The following is a 16,725-nucleotide window of genomic DNA, read 5'->3' on the forward strand; positions in this document are numbered from 1 at the left end:
ATCCTATTGCATTATTTTTATTTTTATTTTCCTGATCTAGATAGTAACATATTGATCATAGGTAGTAGGACAACACAATCATGTTGAGCGCTATTTGCCACTGTCAAGTAACAATGTTAATTTACATCCTATACAAAATGAAATATCCAGTAAAAGCAGCATCTTGTCTATTCGATTTCACAGACTAAAAGTAGATGCTGAATAGTACTGAAATCCTGCTTAGCATGTATTGATTACCAGTATAGAAGGGTTCATGTTCTCATTTACAGTGATGTATATTAGAAGACACCCGTATGAATTCAGCCAAGTTACAGAAGTCAAAGAGGCAAAACTGAATTCAGAATCATCCCAGATATAGAGTACTTCTTATATTAAATATGTCATGGATCAGTGTAATTCAAGAAAAGGAAACAAGAAAAAAAAAAAAAAAGAAAAGGAAAAAGAAAGAAAAAGAAAAAGAAAAAAGGAAAAAAGGAAACATTTATGTGCATTTTAGAAAAAAAGGAAAGGAAAAGGAAATGAAAAGGAAAAGGAAAAGGAAAAGGAAAAGGAAAAGGAAAAGAAGTGTCCAGAACTGTGTTATACTCACCATAATACTCTGGAGTTGCATAAGCTGTTGGAGTCTTATATGGCACTCCTGTCTTCACAGGCATTGTTGGTCCAGCTGGTTTAGCTATAGTGACAGAAGGAGGAGCTTATAGCAAAAAGGCCTTTATTATTTAGAAAATCAAAAAGCTATTTCACTCTCTTAACAGTATTCCAGTTTCTGTTGACTACTTCATGAAACGTGGGTATATACTTTCGCTAAAACTATTCCCCTCAAAACTTACTCAATAGCTTTCAGTTGGATTTAAGAAAATTCTGAGTTGTCCATATTGCCAATATAACTTATCCTTGAAATATAGAAATAAAATTCTTTGCTATTTGGAGACTGTCTTTGAGAACTTCAGTTAGCTAGAACACTACCTGGGCTATAAAGCACAGACAGGTAAAAGTCGTAAAATAACCAACATTAACATTCTGTTTCTTGAATAAAAGAGCATGTTTCTTTACAAGACAAAAGAGCTAAGTCAGTAACTGATATCCAGAATCCTCCCACACAATCATGACTTGGAAATATCAGCTCCAAAAATCCACAAACTACATAATGTAGTCACCTTCACTGACAGTAAAACATACAACATGTTGACTGATGGCTGAATATTGATGAATTAAGTTCAAAAAATGGAAGGTAAGATAAAAATGAAAATTTCAGATTCTCACTTCTTGCTTCAGTCCAGTTCCACAAATGCTTTGGAACTTTTTTTTCTTTTACTTTTTTTTTTTTTTTTTTTTTTTTTTTACATTTAAGAGACGTTTAATGTCTGCATATGGACTTTCTCATAACATTCATCTAGTGGATGAGTAAGAAAGACACAAGCAGGAAATAATCACAGCATTAATAAGGAGAAACAGAACAAAATTATGACAGTGAAAATCCAAGAGGAACATTGAAACAAAATTTTCCTGTTAATGATGTGGAACAACCTCTCTAAGGAACTGAAATAAACTTATATGATGTTTAAAACTAAGCTGAATAAACACTATGAAACAAAGAAAAAGGAAAATCTACCACTGGCCTCACAAAGAAGGTCCAGGTCAACTAACCAATTTATTCTGCCTTGAATGTCTAGGAAGACATGACAACAGCTGACTACTACATAACCTGGCCTCTAGTGTATGGAAAAAAAGGTGGAATTCCAAAATACTGTTAGATGAATTAGAAATTTAATGGAGAAAATAAGAATAGATCCCATTACAAGCAAATGAAAATGCACCAAGGCAAATAGTTGTTTTTTTTTTCTACATGTTCAGACTGACTGACATGTTCTGTTTTAGCTATTACTAAGGAAACACCACCAATCAACAGGAACTGCAGACACAACATTTCTTGGCTCTGTTGTTGAGCAGACACACAGCTTGTTTCAACCATCTTTGAGATTTTTTCACTTCTAAATTGCTGCACAAAATATTAATGATTTATTTAGGTCCTGCCACCATGAAGATCTGCCAGTATGACCATCTGCCACTGGGGTAAGCTTTATCACAGCGAGGTCAGCAGAAGTGGATCAACTTTGTTTCTGTAGATGAGCAAAGGATGTAGAAGACAAGAGTCTTCCTTGACAGACCCAAACAGAAAGATGGTCTTTGCTTTCAAGATAATGGAGAAAAAAATGCACAATTTTCTCGTCTTAGTAGCACACGTATCCCCAAAATGAAATAAAAAACAAACAAACTGTAATGATTAATAAAGCAGAACTGAGACCTTCATATTTCCAATGAAGTAAAGAGAGTAATGTGAAGAGGAGAGTATTACTCATGATGCTAAGCAGAATGAGATGAATTAACATTCACCTTTGGATTCTAATTACAAATCCAGAGAGAAAACATATGGAATGATACTGAGTATTAGCTTCAGGATAAAACTAAAGTAAAATAGGAAATGTAAAAGATTCCACATGCTCTAACAACGATACTGAGAAGCAAGAATAATGTTAAACAGAAATGAAGCTAAACCCATACACGTGATTACTTGTATTCCTATACCTCCCAGTTAAGTTAGTTTTGGCTGCCTATCAGCCTATTAGCACATGCAGCAGTTAATGCATGTGCCAGATAAACAGGACAGAATTTTTTATGAATTATCAGCTGTGGGTATGTATTGAAGCATAATATCTGATATCTCCCATCTGATACATACTTTAAATAACTGCAAATGCTATTAGTAGTAATGAAATTTTTTAATGGTTGATCTATTTAAAGGATGACTTGTATTATACTAATTTGATGTGGGTTTGCTCTCATCTCCCTTACTGTGAATGAGTTACATGATAAGGTTAAATATATCTATATAGAAATATTTAACCTTGAAGTATATTCAGACAAAACACCCAATGGTCTCCAAGAAAACTGGTTTTTATAGATATCACATTTAATTTAAGAAAGAACTGACACTATACAATTCTTCTGTATACAGTGTCAGTTAAGTGACACATAAAATATTCATGCAGAAAAGGTTGAGATACCTGGAATTCCCGGTTTACCCGTCACAGTGTTTGGCGGCAGAGGCTTTCTTCGCATTGGTGTAGGCCTGACATGAGGTATAGGAGGGTGCTGAGGTCTAGGTGATGGAGTTGCTGAATGACATTACAGGACATTGTCATTAATTATTTAACCTCCAACTCAATAAAATAAAAAAATGCACTAGAAGTCATATTGTGACATTTGAAATTCTGTTTCATGTTTGGTATGTTTGATTTAGTATCAAAAGCAAAGAGATGAAACAAGAAAATAAATACAGTTGTATTTTCAGCCTTGAGTTCTTTGGAAAGTGTATGTTATGAAATCTTACATCAAGCTTACAATGATAAAATTAAGCTCCTCTGGGATTTTGTACAAATGCTTTGAAGATTCATTTTATATCTAGTTGTTCTCATTTCTGCCAACCGTTCTTTTTGTGGCAGCCGATGGGATACTACTTCCCACAGAAAACAACATCTGAGTGTAACTGGAAACTTCTTCAGTACCCTACTCACAAAATTCATGACTTCTAGAAAGTACTTCTGTACTTTCTAACTGATAAAACCCATTCCTCAGACTGGAGTGTAAGATGTAGCAAAAAGTGAACGATTATCAGAGATACGTTTTCCTATACTACTTTAATGCAGAAAAATGAAAAAATCTCTGTGTCTGAAATACAATGTCTTGATTTATCATAGATATTAGAAATCTCCATATCATGTTTTGTTAATTAATCATACCAGAGAATGGCTTCTCCCAGGTGTCAATATATTCCAAAGGTTTTTTTACACCCATGTCAATATGTCTGGCAATATCCTCAGGTGTATATATGTCATCTGTGAAGGGAAAGGGAATGAATTAATGTTCCACAGGGTAGCACTGACTTATGCAACAGTTCTACATTGCATATGTTCAAACTCTAGACAACATGAAGCACGCACACACACACATACACACACAAAAAAAAAGAAGTATTTTTAGTGATAACTTCATTATATCTATTTTGTATTCCCATTTAGGCAAGTAGAAAATAGTCTTGATCTAGAGAGTCTATGCTTACAATTTTAAGTATTCATTGATGAAGGTATATTTAGACACAGAGAATAAGACTAAAGGAAAACTGATGATGTAAACCAAAATTATATGTGGAAAGATGAGAATAAGGAATGTTTCAGATTTTCAGCACACAAAATAAAATGTCTGTTGATTCTTGTAAATGGAGAAATTCTTCTTCTCCTCAAAAAATAATGTCCTTAGTTGTTGTCTATACTGAACAACTAGAGGAATTCAGAAAAAAAACAATTTGTATTTGGTGTACTGAAGGCAAAGTGACTATAAAATTCAGTTTGTATACAGAAGACATATATATATGTCAGTCTGTATACAGAGTTTTAATATACAGAATGTATATTAAAAGTAATATTAACACTTAAAAAAAATAAAGACATTAAAAAGACCAACACGACTACTCCTAGTACAGAACAACTGTTTCACATGCTAACACTCATGGGATAACCTTCCCTATTTATTTCATAAAAATCTCTTAATATGGTAGACCGAGAAGACATGGTCATCACATTTGTGAAAAATTCACCCTTTCTCATGACATGAGAGAAAACCTTGAAATTTAAAAGGAAAATAAATAAGCGATTAATGATCAAATTGGAGAGCCTATTTCCATATAACCTAAACATTTCAACAGCGGTTTAGAGTTTTATAATCCAGTATTCAGCTCATTACTGGACTACACTAGTATTTCAACATATGAAGAACCTATTTTTTATATTTATTTCACTGTTTCACTATTCATATCAAGTATATCTTAGAAATCCACAGTAAAAATAAAATTGGATGGAAAGTGTGCACTCTAAAAGTATGACTGAGTCTCAGTTTTCCTCACAAAGTAGTAGTATGGAAACATGAAATGATTCATTAAAGCTTAAAATAATGAGACTTGAAGTAATTTGTATCAGCATGTGGGCCTCCTGGTGCCTGTGACTAAAAATCCTAAATGCATTGTGTGATTTTGATGTAATTGTACTTTGCCTTCATGTAGCTAAAGTGGTTAATTAGGTCCTCAGGTATACAAAGCACCAGAGCGCTAATTGATGTTTCATGTAAATGGCATTTGAGGAAGGAGTATGAGAACATCAGTGTTAGCTTTAAAAAGAAAAAGAAATCTTATACAGCATAGGCAAGTATGTTGGCTTCTTAACTTCTTCCCACAACAAATACTTCAACAAACTATATCATCACATTTCCTTATCTCACAAAATCACCCAAGAACCCAACTATCTACTATAAGTGTAACTTACTTCTGCACTTGTGTCTACAGAAATCCTGCTTCTATTCTTTACTATATAATTGAGAATCACAATCAGTTCTGAGTTGTATCAGCTAGCAGCAACAACAAAAAAAGTATTGTAAACATTCCAAATGTCTGAAGAAACATTTTGTTCAGAAACGTGCACTACCATTAAGTTTCTAAAACTGTAGTGAAAAATAAGTGAAAGGACATAGCTGATCAAGCTATTAGCTGATCAGAACGCACTCCTTTTGACAAAAATTCCACTTTGAGTGTTTTTTTATGCTTTTCAAAATCACTTAAGTTTGTCTGTTTCCACACAAAGTATCTGCACTGTCATACAGCTTTCTGTGTTTATCATAGTATCTGCATTAAGCAAGCTACGTTAGCTGGTAAAGTATAAGTGTTTCAACTACCACAGTCATCCAAACTTGTAATAGAAATGAGAATAGTTTTGTTAGATGAATGTGTGTCCATGTTTCTTTAAGCTACAATATATATTTTTTAAAGTATGCAATGAGTCTGAAACACCTTGAAACCAACCAATACATCTTGAAAAGCATGCAATCATAGAATAATTAAGGTTGGAAAAGACCTCCAAATAATTTTCTTTTTCTTTCCCAGAAGGAATATAGAAGGTCAAAGAACGCATACCTCCAATGAAGACATCTACTCTATATTTAATAGAAAGGGGTATAGCATGTTCAAACTATCATAAATTCAATTTAAATAGAAGACCAGATCTTCTGAGTAAGAGTATGGTTTGCTTCTCAAAATACTCTACAAGAATGGCTGGCCCATGACATTCTAAGGCCAAAAACAAGTAATAAGTTCCCAAAGATTCTTTGGAAATACAAGTGCAGAGAAAAATTACAAAGACAAAAAAGGTATGTGTAAAGTAGACAGTATGTTACTCAGGTTATCCTAACATAGCTAGAATATGTAAATTGTAAATATGTAAATAACAGAATAATATTATGGGGCAGCGGTACAGGTGGTAGCGGATGAACAGCCAAAAGTTTGCATGGAATATGTTTAATGTTTATGTATTTTTCCTTTAACTTATATTATTTATTACTTTAACCCTGTGTAATTGATGAAAAATCACCAAAATCTGTAATTAATTAATAAATGTCTGTGGTAAAAACCAATGGCATAACAAATTAATGCTTGGCAAAACTAAAAAAAAGAGCTTAGGTACCATCACTAGTATGAATTAATACTGACGATGTCATTTTGATTGAATGGAAAAATCAAGTAAAATTAAAATTTGAAAATATTTTCTCCCCTTACTAAAACGTTATTTTAAATAAGACTTTGTGATGAATGATGGACGTTAACTGTATGTGTGTGTAACAATGAGATAGTCTCAGTCTCTTCTAGCACTCATCAACTCAGAGATTCCTTGGTGTTGGAAGTATTAAAATGCTGAACACACAATCACATCACTTGCAAAACAAACAAGATGATTGGTTCAAGGCTTTCTTAACCGCTCTTCTGACTTAAATAATCTGTTAACTGTTTGACACAACATTTTCCAGTAATTATTCTGGACAAAGTAGGCATGTAATAATCTGTAAGTCTACTCCTATAATTTACAATATAATCTCACAGTGACACGCAAGAACAGTACAGAATTCTTAACACCAGCAATTATACTCTACTGTACTCTAAGGAATTAACATCAAATCAAGTGTAATGAAATATTTTGCAGGGTTCAAGATTATTTCATTAAGTAACATTCCTAATATGTTAACAACAACAACATCAAAAAACAACAAATAGCTCTACCTGTTGTTGGCATGAACCACTTGGGCAAGACAGGCGCTCTTGTTCTAGCTGGTGCGACTGTAGTTCTACTCAGAGCTGAGAATAAGTTTGAAAAAAAAAAACACATTAAAAACAAAACATAGTAAGAAAAAGAAGGAAAAAAGAAAAAAAAAAAACCATAAGAAAATCAGACTTATTGTGATGGCAACAATTCCATATTAGAGAAGAATAAGTTGCTGTGATGCTATGTACAATTTATTTTCCAACATTGGAAAAGCTTTACCTGCAAACTCATTAACTGAAAGAAAAACATGTATTTTTTTTCCCAGCAATATGTAAAATTCCTCTAGAACAGGTGAATATTAATCTTTTTTATTTTTTATTTTTTTTCCCTCATTCCCATAAGAATGGATAAATAAATGATTATTACCAGGTCTGGCCTGTGATTTATCAGATGGCCTTGGTCTTAAAGAAGTAAGACGTGTTTTATGTCCTCCTAAAAGAAATAAGACTCAGTTTAGACACTGTGTATAAAACCAACATCAATAATGCAGTGTAATTTGCCACGAAAAAAAAAATGGTCCATGCACCAATGTGATATAGCAGAATGGACAAATGAGAATTCTATGAGTTCCGATCCAAAATGCACGCTGAAAATGCTAGTTTCTTTAGTGGTCAGATTACTCCGTCATGCAGACTGACCAGTTACATTCATGTTTAGGTTTAGGAAAAGATATAAAATATTTACAGCCAGTTACCCAACTGTATATGGATACAGAGTTAGCTCTGCAAGGTATCCATGGCCTTAAGACATTAATTAGGTTCTGTAAAAAACAAACAAACAAAAAACCTCAAAATAAAACACCAAACTGAATCTCCCCAAATCAAATATTCAGATCAAGACAAGAAACAAAATACTCCTGTGAAGACAAATGAAAGCATTCGATGCAGGCACTATACAGAGCTAAAGAAACATAGCATCATCATCAAGGTTAAAATTACAAGTCTTCAGCCTTTTCCTACTGCCACATTTCACTTGTCTGATAGTTTTGACACTTCAGTTGTTACAGCATGTATGAGAATCTCACTGAAAGCTAAAAATGTATGCAGTTCTTATTTCATGCCAAATAATGGACTGAGTAACTCTGAGGTAAATGTCTTTTACATAAATACAGCTAGCTATTTGATATTTGAGTCTAAAAAACATTCGATCAACATCACTTACTCTAACTTCTTTGAAGTATCTGAGAGAACGTTTATTGCGGAAGGAACATATTACTCATTTTTGACAATTATAGTTGGGAAATCTTTCAAAAATTTAGATCCAGTATTTTGGAAAAGAAAAATGTGGAGATCAGTTACATTTGTGTTTGCAAAAGAATTGAATGGAGGATTAGAGACAAAACACTAACAGTACCTAAGAGGATTTAAGGGTAATCAGAACAAGCCACTGAACCCTAAATCATATCGATTTTACTTAAGAGCTACAGGCACTTAAGTGTGACATAGAAAATAATAAGAATTACCTGTATACAACCATGGAATTTCAGTTGTGATAGCGGTTTTGGGTTTGGGTGAAATCTGATATGTTTCATTGGGAACTGAAATAGGAGATTTTATTGTTTATCAAATGCAAATGATTTCTTTAAACATCAAATCACCAGAGGTAGAAGAGAAATTTAAACTGAGTGCAGACCATAAGCAAAGAAGTCAGTGGTAGAAACCTGGCCGATAATCAGGGTTTCGTACAAAGACTTATAGACTGGGAAGATATAAACAATTAGTAAGTCAAAAGACAGTAGAAAAGATGAGCAGCTAATGTCTTTTTATATGACTCCTCATGTTTGAGAAGCATTAATTTTTATAAGGAATATCAACTAAGTGTTAGGGAAGTTCCTGGAAAACTAAAAACATCTACATTTTGTACATGCAGTGGAGTAAAATTAACAAATGAACAAGGCAAAGATATATTTAAGATATTTCTGTTGATTAAAGTGTAAGATTCATCATATAGAAAAGCAGAGAAAGGAAAGTTAAAAAAAATAATAATCTGATGTAATATTTTCATTACCCAAAGTCATTTTGGACCCATCACCAACATGAACTGTTATAAGGTTAATTGATCCCAGGTGTGTTGTCTTTGGAGCTATGAGAAATAAAACATTGTTCTGTGAGATATGAAATCAACGATGTTGGATTTACTTAAGCATCCATGTGTTTCATGAAAATCTATGTACACATCAGCTAAGACTATTTTTAATGACAGGAATCAGGCATGTGCTCTGATTAGCATGGAGGTATTTTCATGCTGACAGCCAGACGCTGCAAGTACTCTGTTGTGACTTCATCAGGTTCAGAACAGATTCACTAATGGAGGACACTAACTTGCACTTTCCTAACATATTTATCTTTAGGGCATTCTTTTATGGTGAAAAGCAGGTGGTACACTGGAACAGGTTGCCCAAGCAGGCTGTGGATGCCCCATCCCTGGAGGCATTCAAGGCCAGGCTGGATGTCACTCTGGGCAGCCTGGTCTGCTGGTTGGCAATCCTGCACATAGCAGGGGGTTGAAACTAGATGAACATTGTGGTCCATTTCAACCCAGGCCGTTCTATGACTCTATGATATGATTCTATGATTCTGATTCAGATATGACAAAATTTTGTCAGCAATATTGGTTGAAAAGGAGAGACCTGAAAGCAGAAACACCGCTTATGAGTTTTTGCTTCTTTCAGAAATAAACTTAAAATGCAGAAGCAGCAAAATAACCTACTTATTAGTATAAAGAGTGATGACCAAATAGTGCCTTTTTTTTTTTTTTAAACAGCTTTCATGATAACAGTAGAGTTTATTTTGCATAAAGATCATTAAAGTGATCTAAATTTTAGAAGAAAAAAGAAACCCCTTAAGCTGTGTTTTCTAAAATTTATTTATTTTTTTAATGAAACTGCAGTGGTGCCAAAATGTGATACGTGTTAAATATTACATGATTGGAAATAGCTCAGTTTCAATTGAAACTTAGAATCTAGCTCACAGAGAGTCTTTCAAAATAATCCTTTGGAAAATAAGCCTTTTTGCTGGACTGTTCAACTTGATTTTCACAACAAAATACACGTATTGTTCTTTAATGAATGGGGTATCTGCTTAAAATGTTTCTAGCTACAAAAGAACTTAGAGGGGAAAAAAGGGGGAATGATAAAACTGTTCATTAACTTACTTACCTAAAAAAAAGTGTTACCAGTTGGAGATGATTGAGAATTATGGATTAAGAAAAATTAAGATTTATGATCATGCTGTCACTCCTTCTCTTATTTTCTCTCTTTGTTATAACTGTTCTACCAAGTTATTTTATGGAAATGGTTCTCACAAAGGGTGATGATGATATGCCATATATGGTTCATTATAACTCTGGATCTCTAAATTTATAGTAATTACTGCACTGATCAGAAGACAGTACTTATACTCTTATCTAACTATCTTCGACTAAGATTCTGTAGCCTGAGTACCAAAAGTATTTGCAAAAATAGAGCACATTAATTTTGCATAATAAGCTCCCCAAAAACCTCAGTGAAGCCACATACAGTAGTATACTCTCACTCAAATTAACCAAGTTCCTCATATTTTAAATGGCTTCTATCCTCCAAAAAAAAAGAAACTTTTAGAAAATACATCTTTACTTGTGCTTCCCAAGTATATCATGCAATTTTGGGACATTATTTTTGATGTAATCCGTTGATGTACTTCGAGGAGAACAATGATACCAATTTCTCTCTAAATATCGTGCATGTCATATCACTGCAGTAAGGAATTGCAGCAAAAATTATAACTAAGACAGCACAGCAGTATCACTTCCAAAGTTAAAAACTTTTAATTACCAGGTTTAGTCTGTGGTACTTCTGTCTCAACAGATGTTTTAGTTTTGGAAGGAATGAGCATTGTTTCTTTTGGAGCTGAAAGAAAGGAAAAATATTATTATTGTATTCTTTAGGAGTCACAATTCAGTACCATATTTTGCCCACCAAAAGTACATGCCTCAAATGCCTGAAAAAGAGACAATAACAATTCCATGGGTTCCTGGAACCTGAAACAAGATGGCTATCCAAAACCCAGAAAAATTCTAGATTTGAGCTGTAGGACGTGATGAGCCAATGGCTAAAATTCTTGCCCTAAAAAGAGTAAATAAATTAGACCATGGAATTTAATTGAGCAATTGATAAAGGCTTCTGACTAGGACAGAAGTGAGACTCATCTGTATCAAGAAATCTGTATGTGTAAGCAGAATAAAGGACAGTGGCATGATGTTACAGAAAATAGCACACTACAGCACATTCTATAGAAATTTCTCAATTCAAAAATTATAAATATCTTAAGTGTAAGAAAATTTATTTACCCATTGTTGCCCTTGACTGCCCAGTGGTAGTGGAAGTTTTTGTGATAATTGGTTGTGGGGTTGTTTGATGCACTGCTGTTAAGGGAGAAAATGTGAAGATGCTTAAAATATTAAACTGTAATAGAAATAAATTAGCATTTTCTCTATCTGTAAAACTCGAAAAACATCCCAATCTAAAGAATAACAGAATATCTTAAAATCCATCTTATCTCAGTATCTTTCTATCAAGATCCCCTGTACACTGATTTCATAACAAAAACAGGAAGAGACAAAGGCTACCTCAGGTATTTTGTGAGTACTTTGTTTTAGTATAACCTGTCACTTGCTGAATGTATAAGCGCATTTCAAAGGAGCAAAATGTGCCTACAGAGAACCTCTCTAATTATAAGATAATTATAAGAGAAAACTCAGTGTATTCAAGCCACTGAAATTTGGCAGCACTCAAATTACTACATTTCAGTCACCACTTGCTGAGTATAAGAGAAAGCAGGAAAAATGTTTCCAATGCTAGACTACAGATACTAGTATTGTTTTCAGTGTAGCTTGGACTTGACTTGTTGTTTTGACATTTTGAAGTGACTTACTTAAAGGCAATCCATTTGATTAAGCACAAAAACATGTATGAATATTTTTGTTAAAAAAAGCACACAAACTCAGTCTAGGGGAAAAAATGATTAAATACAAACAACAACAACAATGAAGTATTACAAGAATGAGTCCATTACCAGGTCTGGTGTATGGCACTCTTGGCTTTTCAGATGTTTTTGGTTTGGTTGGAATGAACTGTTTTTCAGTTGCAGCTGAAATTAAAATAAAAACAAGAAACGCCCCAAACAATAAATCAAATATTCTTAAAACTAACAAACAAACAAAAAAACCCTACCATGAAACAAAACAAAAAACCCCACTGCTTTTACAGTGCATAATGAACATCATAGAAAACAGTAAGTGTAAAGCTGAAAATCTATCAGCTTGAATTTCTGCAAAGAAAAGAAAAGAAAGGAAACAGCCACTCATACAAGCAGATTTCCCAGTAATTAAATATGTATTTGTAAGTTTGTGTGTGTCAGTGAAGAATATGGTCATATCACCATACAGTAGAGTAATAGGATGAAAACACACAATGGTAGCCTACTTCTTCCATGTATAATGTACAGGAGTACTTGAGGATAGTACCCCTTTTTCATTGGCTCTTTATGTCAAGCATGATTTGTAAGTTAACTTCCTTGTTTTCACCTGATTGCTCTCTACAGCTTCCCAAGGAGGGGAAGTGGAGATGGAGGCATCTTTTGTCTTTAGTATCCAATGTGGGAATGGTTCAAAACAGCATGAGAGGAGTTCAGATCAGATGTCAGGAAAATGTCCTTGCTGAGAAGGTAGTCAGACACTGGATGAAGCTTCTTGGAGGGGGGTGATTGATGCATCCTGTCTGTCCATGTTTAATAGGCATTTGTATAAAATACCCTTAATAATATGTGCTCTAACTTTTTGTTAGCCCTGAAGCAATCAGGGAGTTAGAATCAATAACCTGTATAGCTTCTTTCCAATAGGAACTTCTCTATTCTAGTAATTTTTGTCGTGCAAGAATCATTTAATGCAAAAAGTATTTTAGCACTTACAGCAAACACTTGAAAGTCTATGGTCCACAGCAATGTGAGAAGTCCTCAGAAAAATCTACCTTACCCTTTACATTCTTCACATGTGTTCTGCATATAAAGACTGCATCACGTGTCCCAAGGTGTGTATAAAAAAGCGCATAAACTTTATAAAAATATGTAAAGATATCAAATGAACACTAATCCAAGTATCAATGTGTATAGGGAATATATATTAAAATTTGAACATGACAAAAAGAATTTTTAAATTCCTTATCATCAAAGAGGAAAACTTCAAAGATTATTGAATGGCTGTTAGTACTTCAATAATGATGCATTCTCAGAAAATCTTGGTCAACATCTCCTCTGAAATCGGGGACAGAGAACTCATTATTAGAAAAGATTACTGAAGCAGTACTCCTACTGCCCAATCCTGCTTTGATTAATTCACCCTTATTTGGTTCATATCTATCAAGTACGGAAAAATAATTATGAGACAAATGTATTAATATATTAAATATACATATTAAACATATTTAAGAAAGTTTTCCCAACAGGGATGACTAGAAGGTAAAAAGGGAAGATGGTTTTAAGAACTGGTGTCTGACTTGGAGGGTCACGTAGCTGGTACATTTTGGCACAGGTTATGCCGTAGTTGACACTTAACACTTTCTTGCAATTTTCTCTGTAAAAGTAGATAATGAGGAGTAAAGCAGAGCAGTATTTTAGGATAACAGCATCGTACCTCAGATGCAAAAAAATCAGGAATCGCTATCTGTTCATTAAATAATTTCCCCTTTTACAGGAGAATATGTAACAAGTGAAGGAATTATGTCCTCTGGATTGGAATGGCTAGAAGACGAGGAAAAGAACCTTCAAAAGTAAACTTAAAATTAGTTCATGTGCTACTGCCGCTATCAATAACAAAGCACAACCATTTATCCAGCAAAAATGGAAAATAGAGTAATTATTTATGAAATACACAATTACCCAGTGTTGGTTTTATTCGTTCAGGCATTTGGGGAATCATAGTAGTATATGGTTCACGGAAGGATGGAATGATTTCTGTTGGAAAAAAATTTGGATAAATGCTCAGAATAATGAAGATACTTTCCCTTCCCCCCTCTACCTCCTTAAAAACAACTTTCAGTATTGTGCTATATACAGCAGGAAAGGAACATTTTACAATGTAACTGACATTCTCTCAGAGATTTTTGGTTATGAAGCATTCCACTTTTGTTTTTGTTTTGCAACTCTTCAGTGAAATTAGTGATTATCTTACACAAGTTAGCCAGATTTATGATGGAGAATGTCCTAAATGGAATAAAACAGATGGGAAGTCTTAGCCTCATCTGGATGAAAACACTTAAATATTTAAAGGGAAAGCAACAGCCCCAAAAGGCTTATGTCATAAGCACTTAAAATACATGCTACAAACAACAGAAATGTTGCTGAGATGCGAGCTGTTAATAACTTAGTATCAATCTTTGCAATATATGGATCATTACTATATCTTCTGGTAATATCCATGTAATACCAATGAAGAAATTCAACCCTGGAACTGCTGTTGTTTCCTATAAGTTAACCACAGTACTGCAGAAGTTTCTTAACCTAGAATGGTACAAAGGTAACAGCAAATGTACTGCTAAGCACCAGCACCCTACCCAAAAGACAGCGTTCAGTTATTGACCATAGCTTGATAAAAGGGAAGATGATTTACCCTGCTGGCGTTGTGAAGCACCTGGAATGGGAGCTGGTTTAGGTTTAAAAAAAGGTTGTTGGGTTCCTCTAGGAGCTGAAAGAAAAGACCACTTTTAAGGGTGTATGCTCTTTAGAAATCAATACCTGCAAGGAAAAACAAGGTCTTTGCATGAGCAACTGAAAAATTGACAGATAAGACATTCTGAAACTTAAAGAGACAACAACGAATGTAAATAAGCATGAAAAAGTGAAAAAGTAAGAAAAATCTCATCTGGAGCCCAAGGAACAAAGAACAGAGACAACTATAGGTGAGGTGTTTCCATTTGTATTACAAAGCTGACAACTGTGATAGCCAAGCATGAAACTGCAACGTGTGGAAGAGTGAGAGAATAGTTTTGTGAAGACAGTAGCACAGCTAGGAATCTTCAAATACCTGGAATAGAATAGTATTATGTTCAACAAGTAAACAAATCAAAACTGCAAACAAGTAATGCAAAAAAACACAATAATAATTTGTAACCTTTGGTCAATGAACAGCAGGGAATGAAAAAATGTAATAGTGAACAGCCCAAGGTTGCCTGTTTGTCTTCGGTTACTCAGCTGTAAGTGTAATATGCGCCAGTACTTCATTAAAACAAGAATGTGCACAAAGTTAGCAGAAAATACCAGTAAAAGGGTAAAAATACTCCCCTAAACAAATTATTTTTAAATTGAAACAAATAATAGTGAATATATATTCCCTATAAAGTTTCAACTGATACCTTCAGAATCATTATATGTTAAAGAGATTTGGCAGTTCACTGACATATAAATCCCTACTAGTTATATTTTTAAGGATCTAATTCCATTACCAGGGCACATCTGATCAGAAAAGAAGATCGGGAAGATTTCCACCAAGAACACTCTTTAAATGGTTATATGTTGCTTAACCTTCTATGAAAATTATTCATTGATGACAACTGTCATGTGATTGAAAAGCATATACAACTCATCAAAACGGAGCAATTAAATATGTAAATCAGCTCTCTCTTTCCTTAAACACGTATTTAGTGCTACTTAGAAAATCTATATGTTTGCAACAACACTTGACAAAATTGAGAAAAGACAACCCAAAGAAAATCTAAGTATTTAAGTACAATAAAACATTTATCTATTTACCAGGTTTTGTGTGTGGTAAATCTGGACTTGGTGATGTTCTAGGCTTGGAAGTGACTCGTCGACTATCCTTTGGACCTGTGAATATAGCAAACTTTTAAACACAGTAATGAAGATAATGACTAATCATAAGTCTTCTTGATATTCCTTACAGGACATTAATTTTCTGCAAAGAAATTTTTTTAGGAAGTGCTTTTTCAACTTGCAAGTAACCACAGAAACCACCAGCCAGCGAAGGAAATATTAGTGCTGAGACTACAGACAAAGTGACTTTTACAGTGCACTGTTGGATTTACCCTTCTCTCATCCCAGTTATCTTAAACAGATTGTTCCACAGAGTAAACTGTTGCAATTCTAACAGTTTTCCTAGCTGCACTTCAAGTGTTTCCAAAAATCCATTGCTTGCTTAAATCAGTCTTACATTAAAAAACATCAAGTAGTCAAAGCAGAAGAAACATGAAAAATTACCACTAGCTTTCAAATGGGCGGAGCTATCCTCAAAGGGAAGATTGGGGAACAAGAAAGTACTGTGATTTTGTTCTTGTAAATGAGAAAATACAAGTACTTTTTTCATATCTTAAGGAAATTGAGACCCAAGTTTTCCAGCTTCCAGGGGCTTTACATTAGTGTGCTTAATCCCCACACCCCAACCATCTTGCAAATTACTGACACACAGATATTTGTCTTGTTTTATGACAGATTTACAGCAACACTTCACAACAGTAAAACACAACCTATCCAATAAAGAT

The 16,725-nt window shown here is 33.9% G+C and overlaps 1 protein-coding gene across 50 annotated transcripts in view; it reads right to left on the reverse strand.

The window, feature by feature from the left end:
- The window catches only part of ABI3BP (ABI family member 3 binding protein), a 126,349-nt gene that overhangs the window by 23,999 nt on the left and 85,625 nt on the right, over window positions 1-16,725 (reverse strand). For 45 of the 50 annotated variants that reach the window (XM_085526069.1, XM_032447821.2, XM_032447818.2 and 42 more), the window contains 13 exons: window positions 15,980-16,054; window positions 14,841-14,915; window positions 14,111-14,185; window positions 12,251-12,325; window positions 11,526-11,600; window positions 11,011-11,085; window positions 9,207-9,281; window positions 8,662-8,736; window positions 7,566-7,631; window positions 7,157-7,231; window positions 3,801-3,896; window positions 3,066-3,176; window positions 590-673 (listed from right to left, as the gene is read on the reverse strand). In XM_085526069.1, coding sequence (XP_085382195.1) covers window positions 590-673; window positions 3,066-3,176; window positions 3,801-3,896; window positions 7,157-7,231; window positions 7,566-7,631; window positions 8,662-8,736; window positions 9,207-9,281; window positions 11,011-11,085; window positions 11,526-11,600; window positions 12,251-12,325; window positions 14,111-14,185; window positions 14,841-14,915; window positions 15,980-16,054 — 1,032 coding nt within the window. The remainder of the gene's footprint in view (window positions 1-589; window positions 674-3,065; window positions 3,177-3,800; window positions 3,897-7,156; window positions 7,232-7,565; window positions 7,632-8,661; window positions 8,737-9,206; window positions 9,282-11,010; window positions 11,086-11,525; window positions 11,601-12,250; window positions 12,326-14,110; window positions 14,186-14,840; window positions 14,916-15,979; window positions 16,055-16,725) is intronic. The other 5 variants (XM_085526117.1, XM_085526109.1, XM_085526033.1 and 2 more) reach the window with 2 other exon arrangements.

This window comes from Coturnix japonica, chromosome 1 (assembly GCF_054131305.1).
Source record: "Coturnix japonica strain WE chromosome 1, WE-NBRP24, whole genome shotgun sequence".
Classification (NCBI taxonomy): Eukaryota; Metazoa; Chordata; class Aves; order Galliformes; family Phasianidae; genus Coturnix; species Coturnix japonica.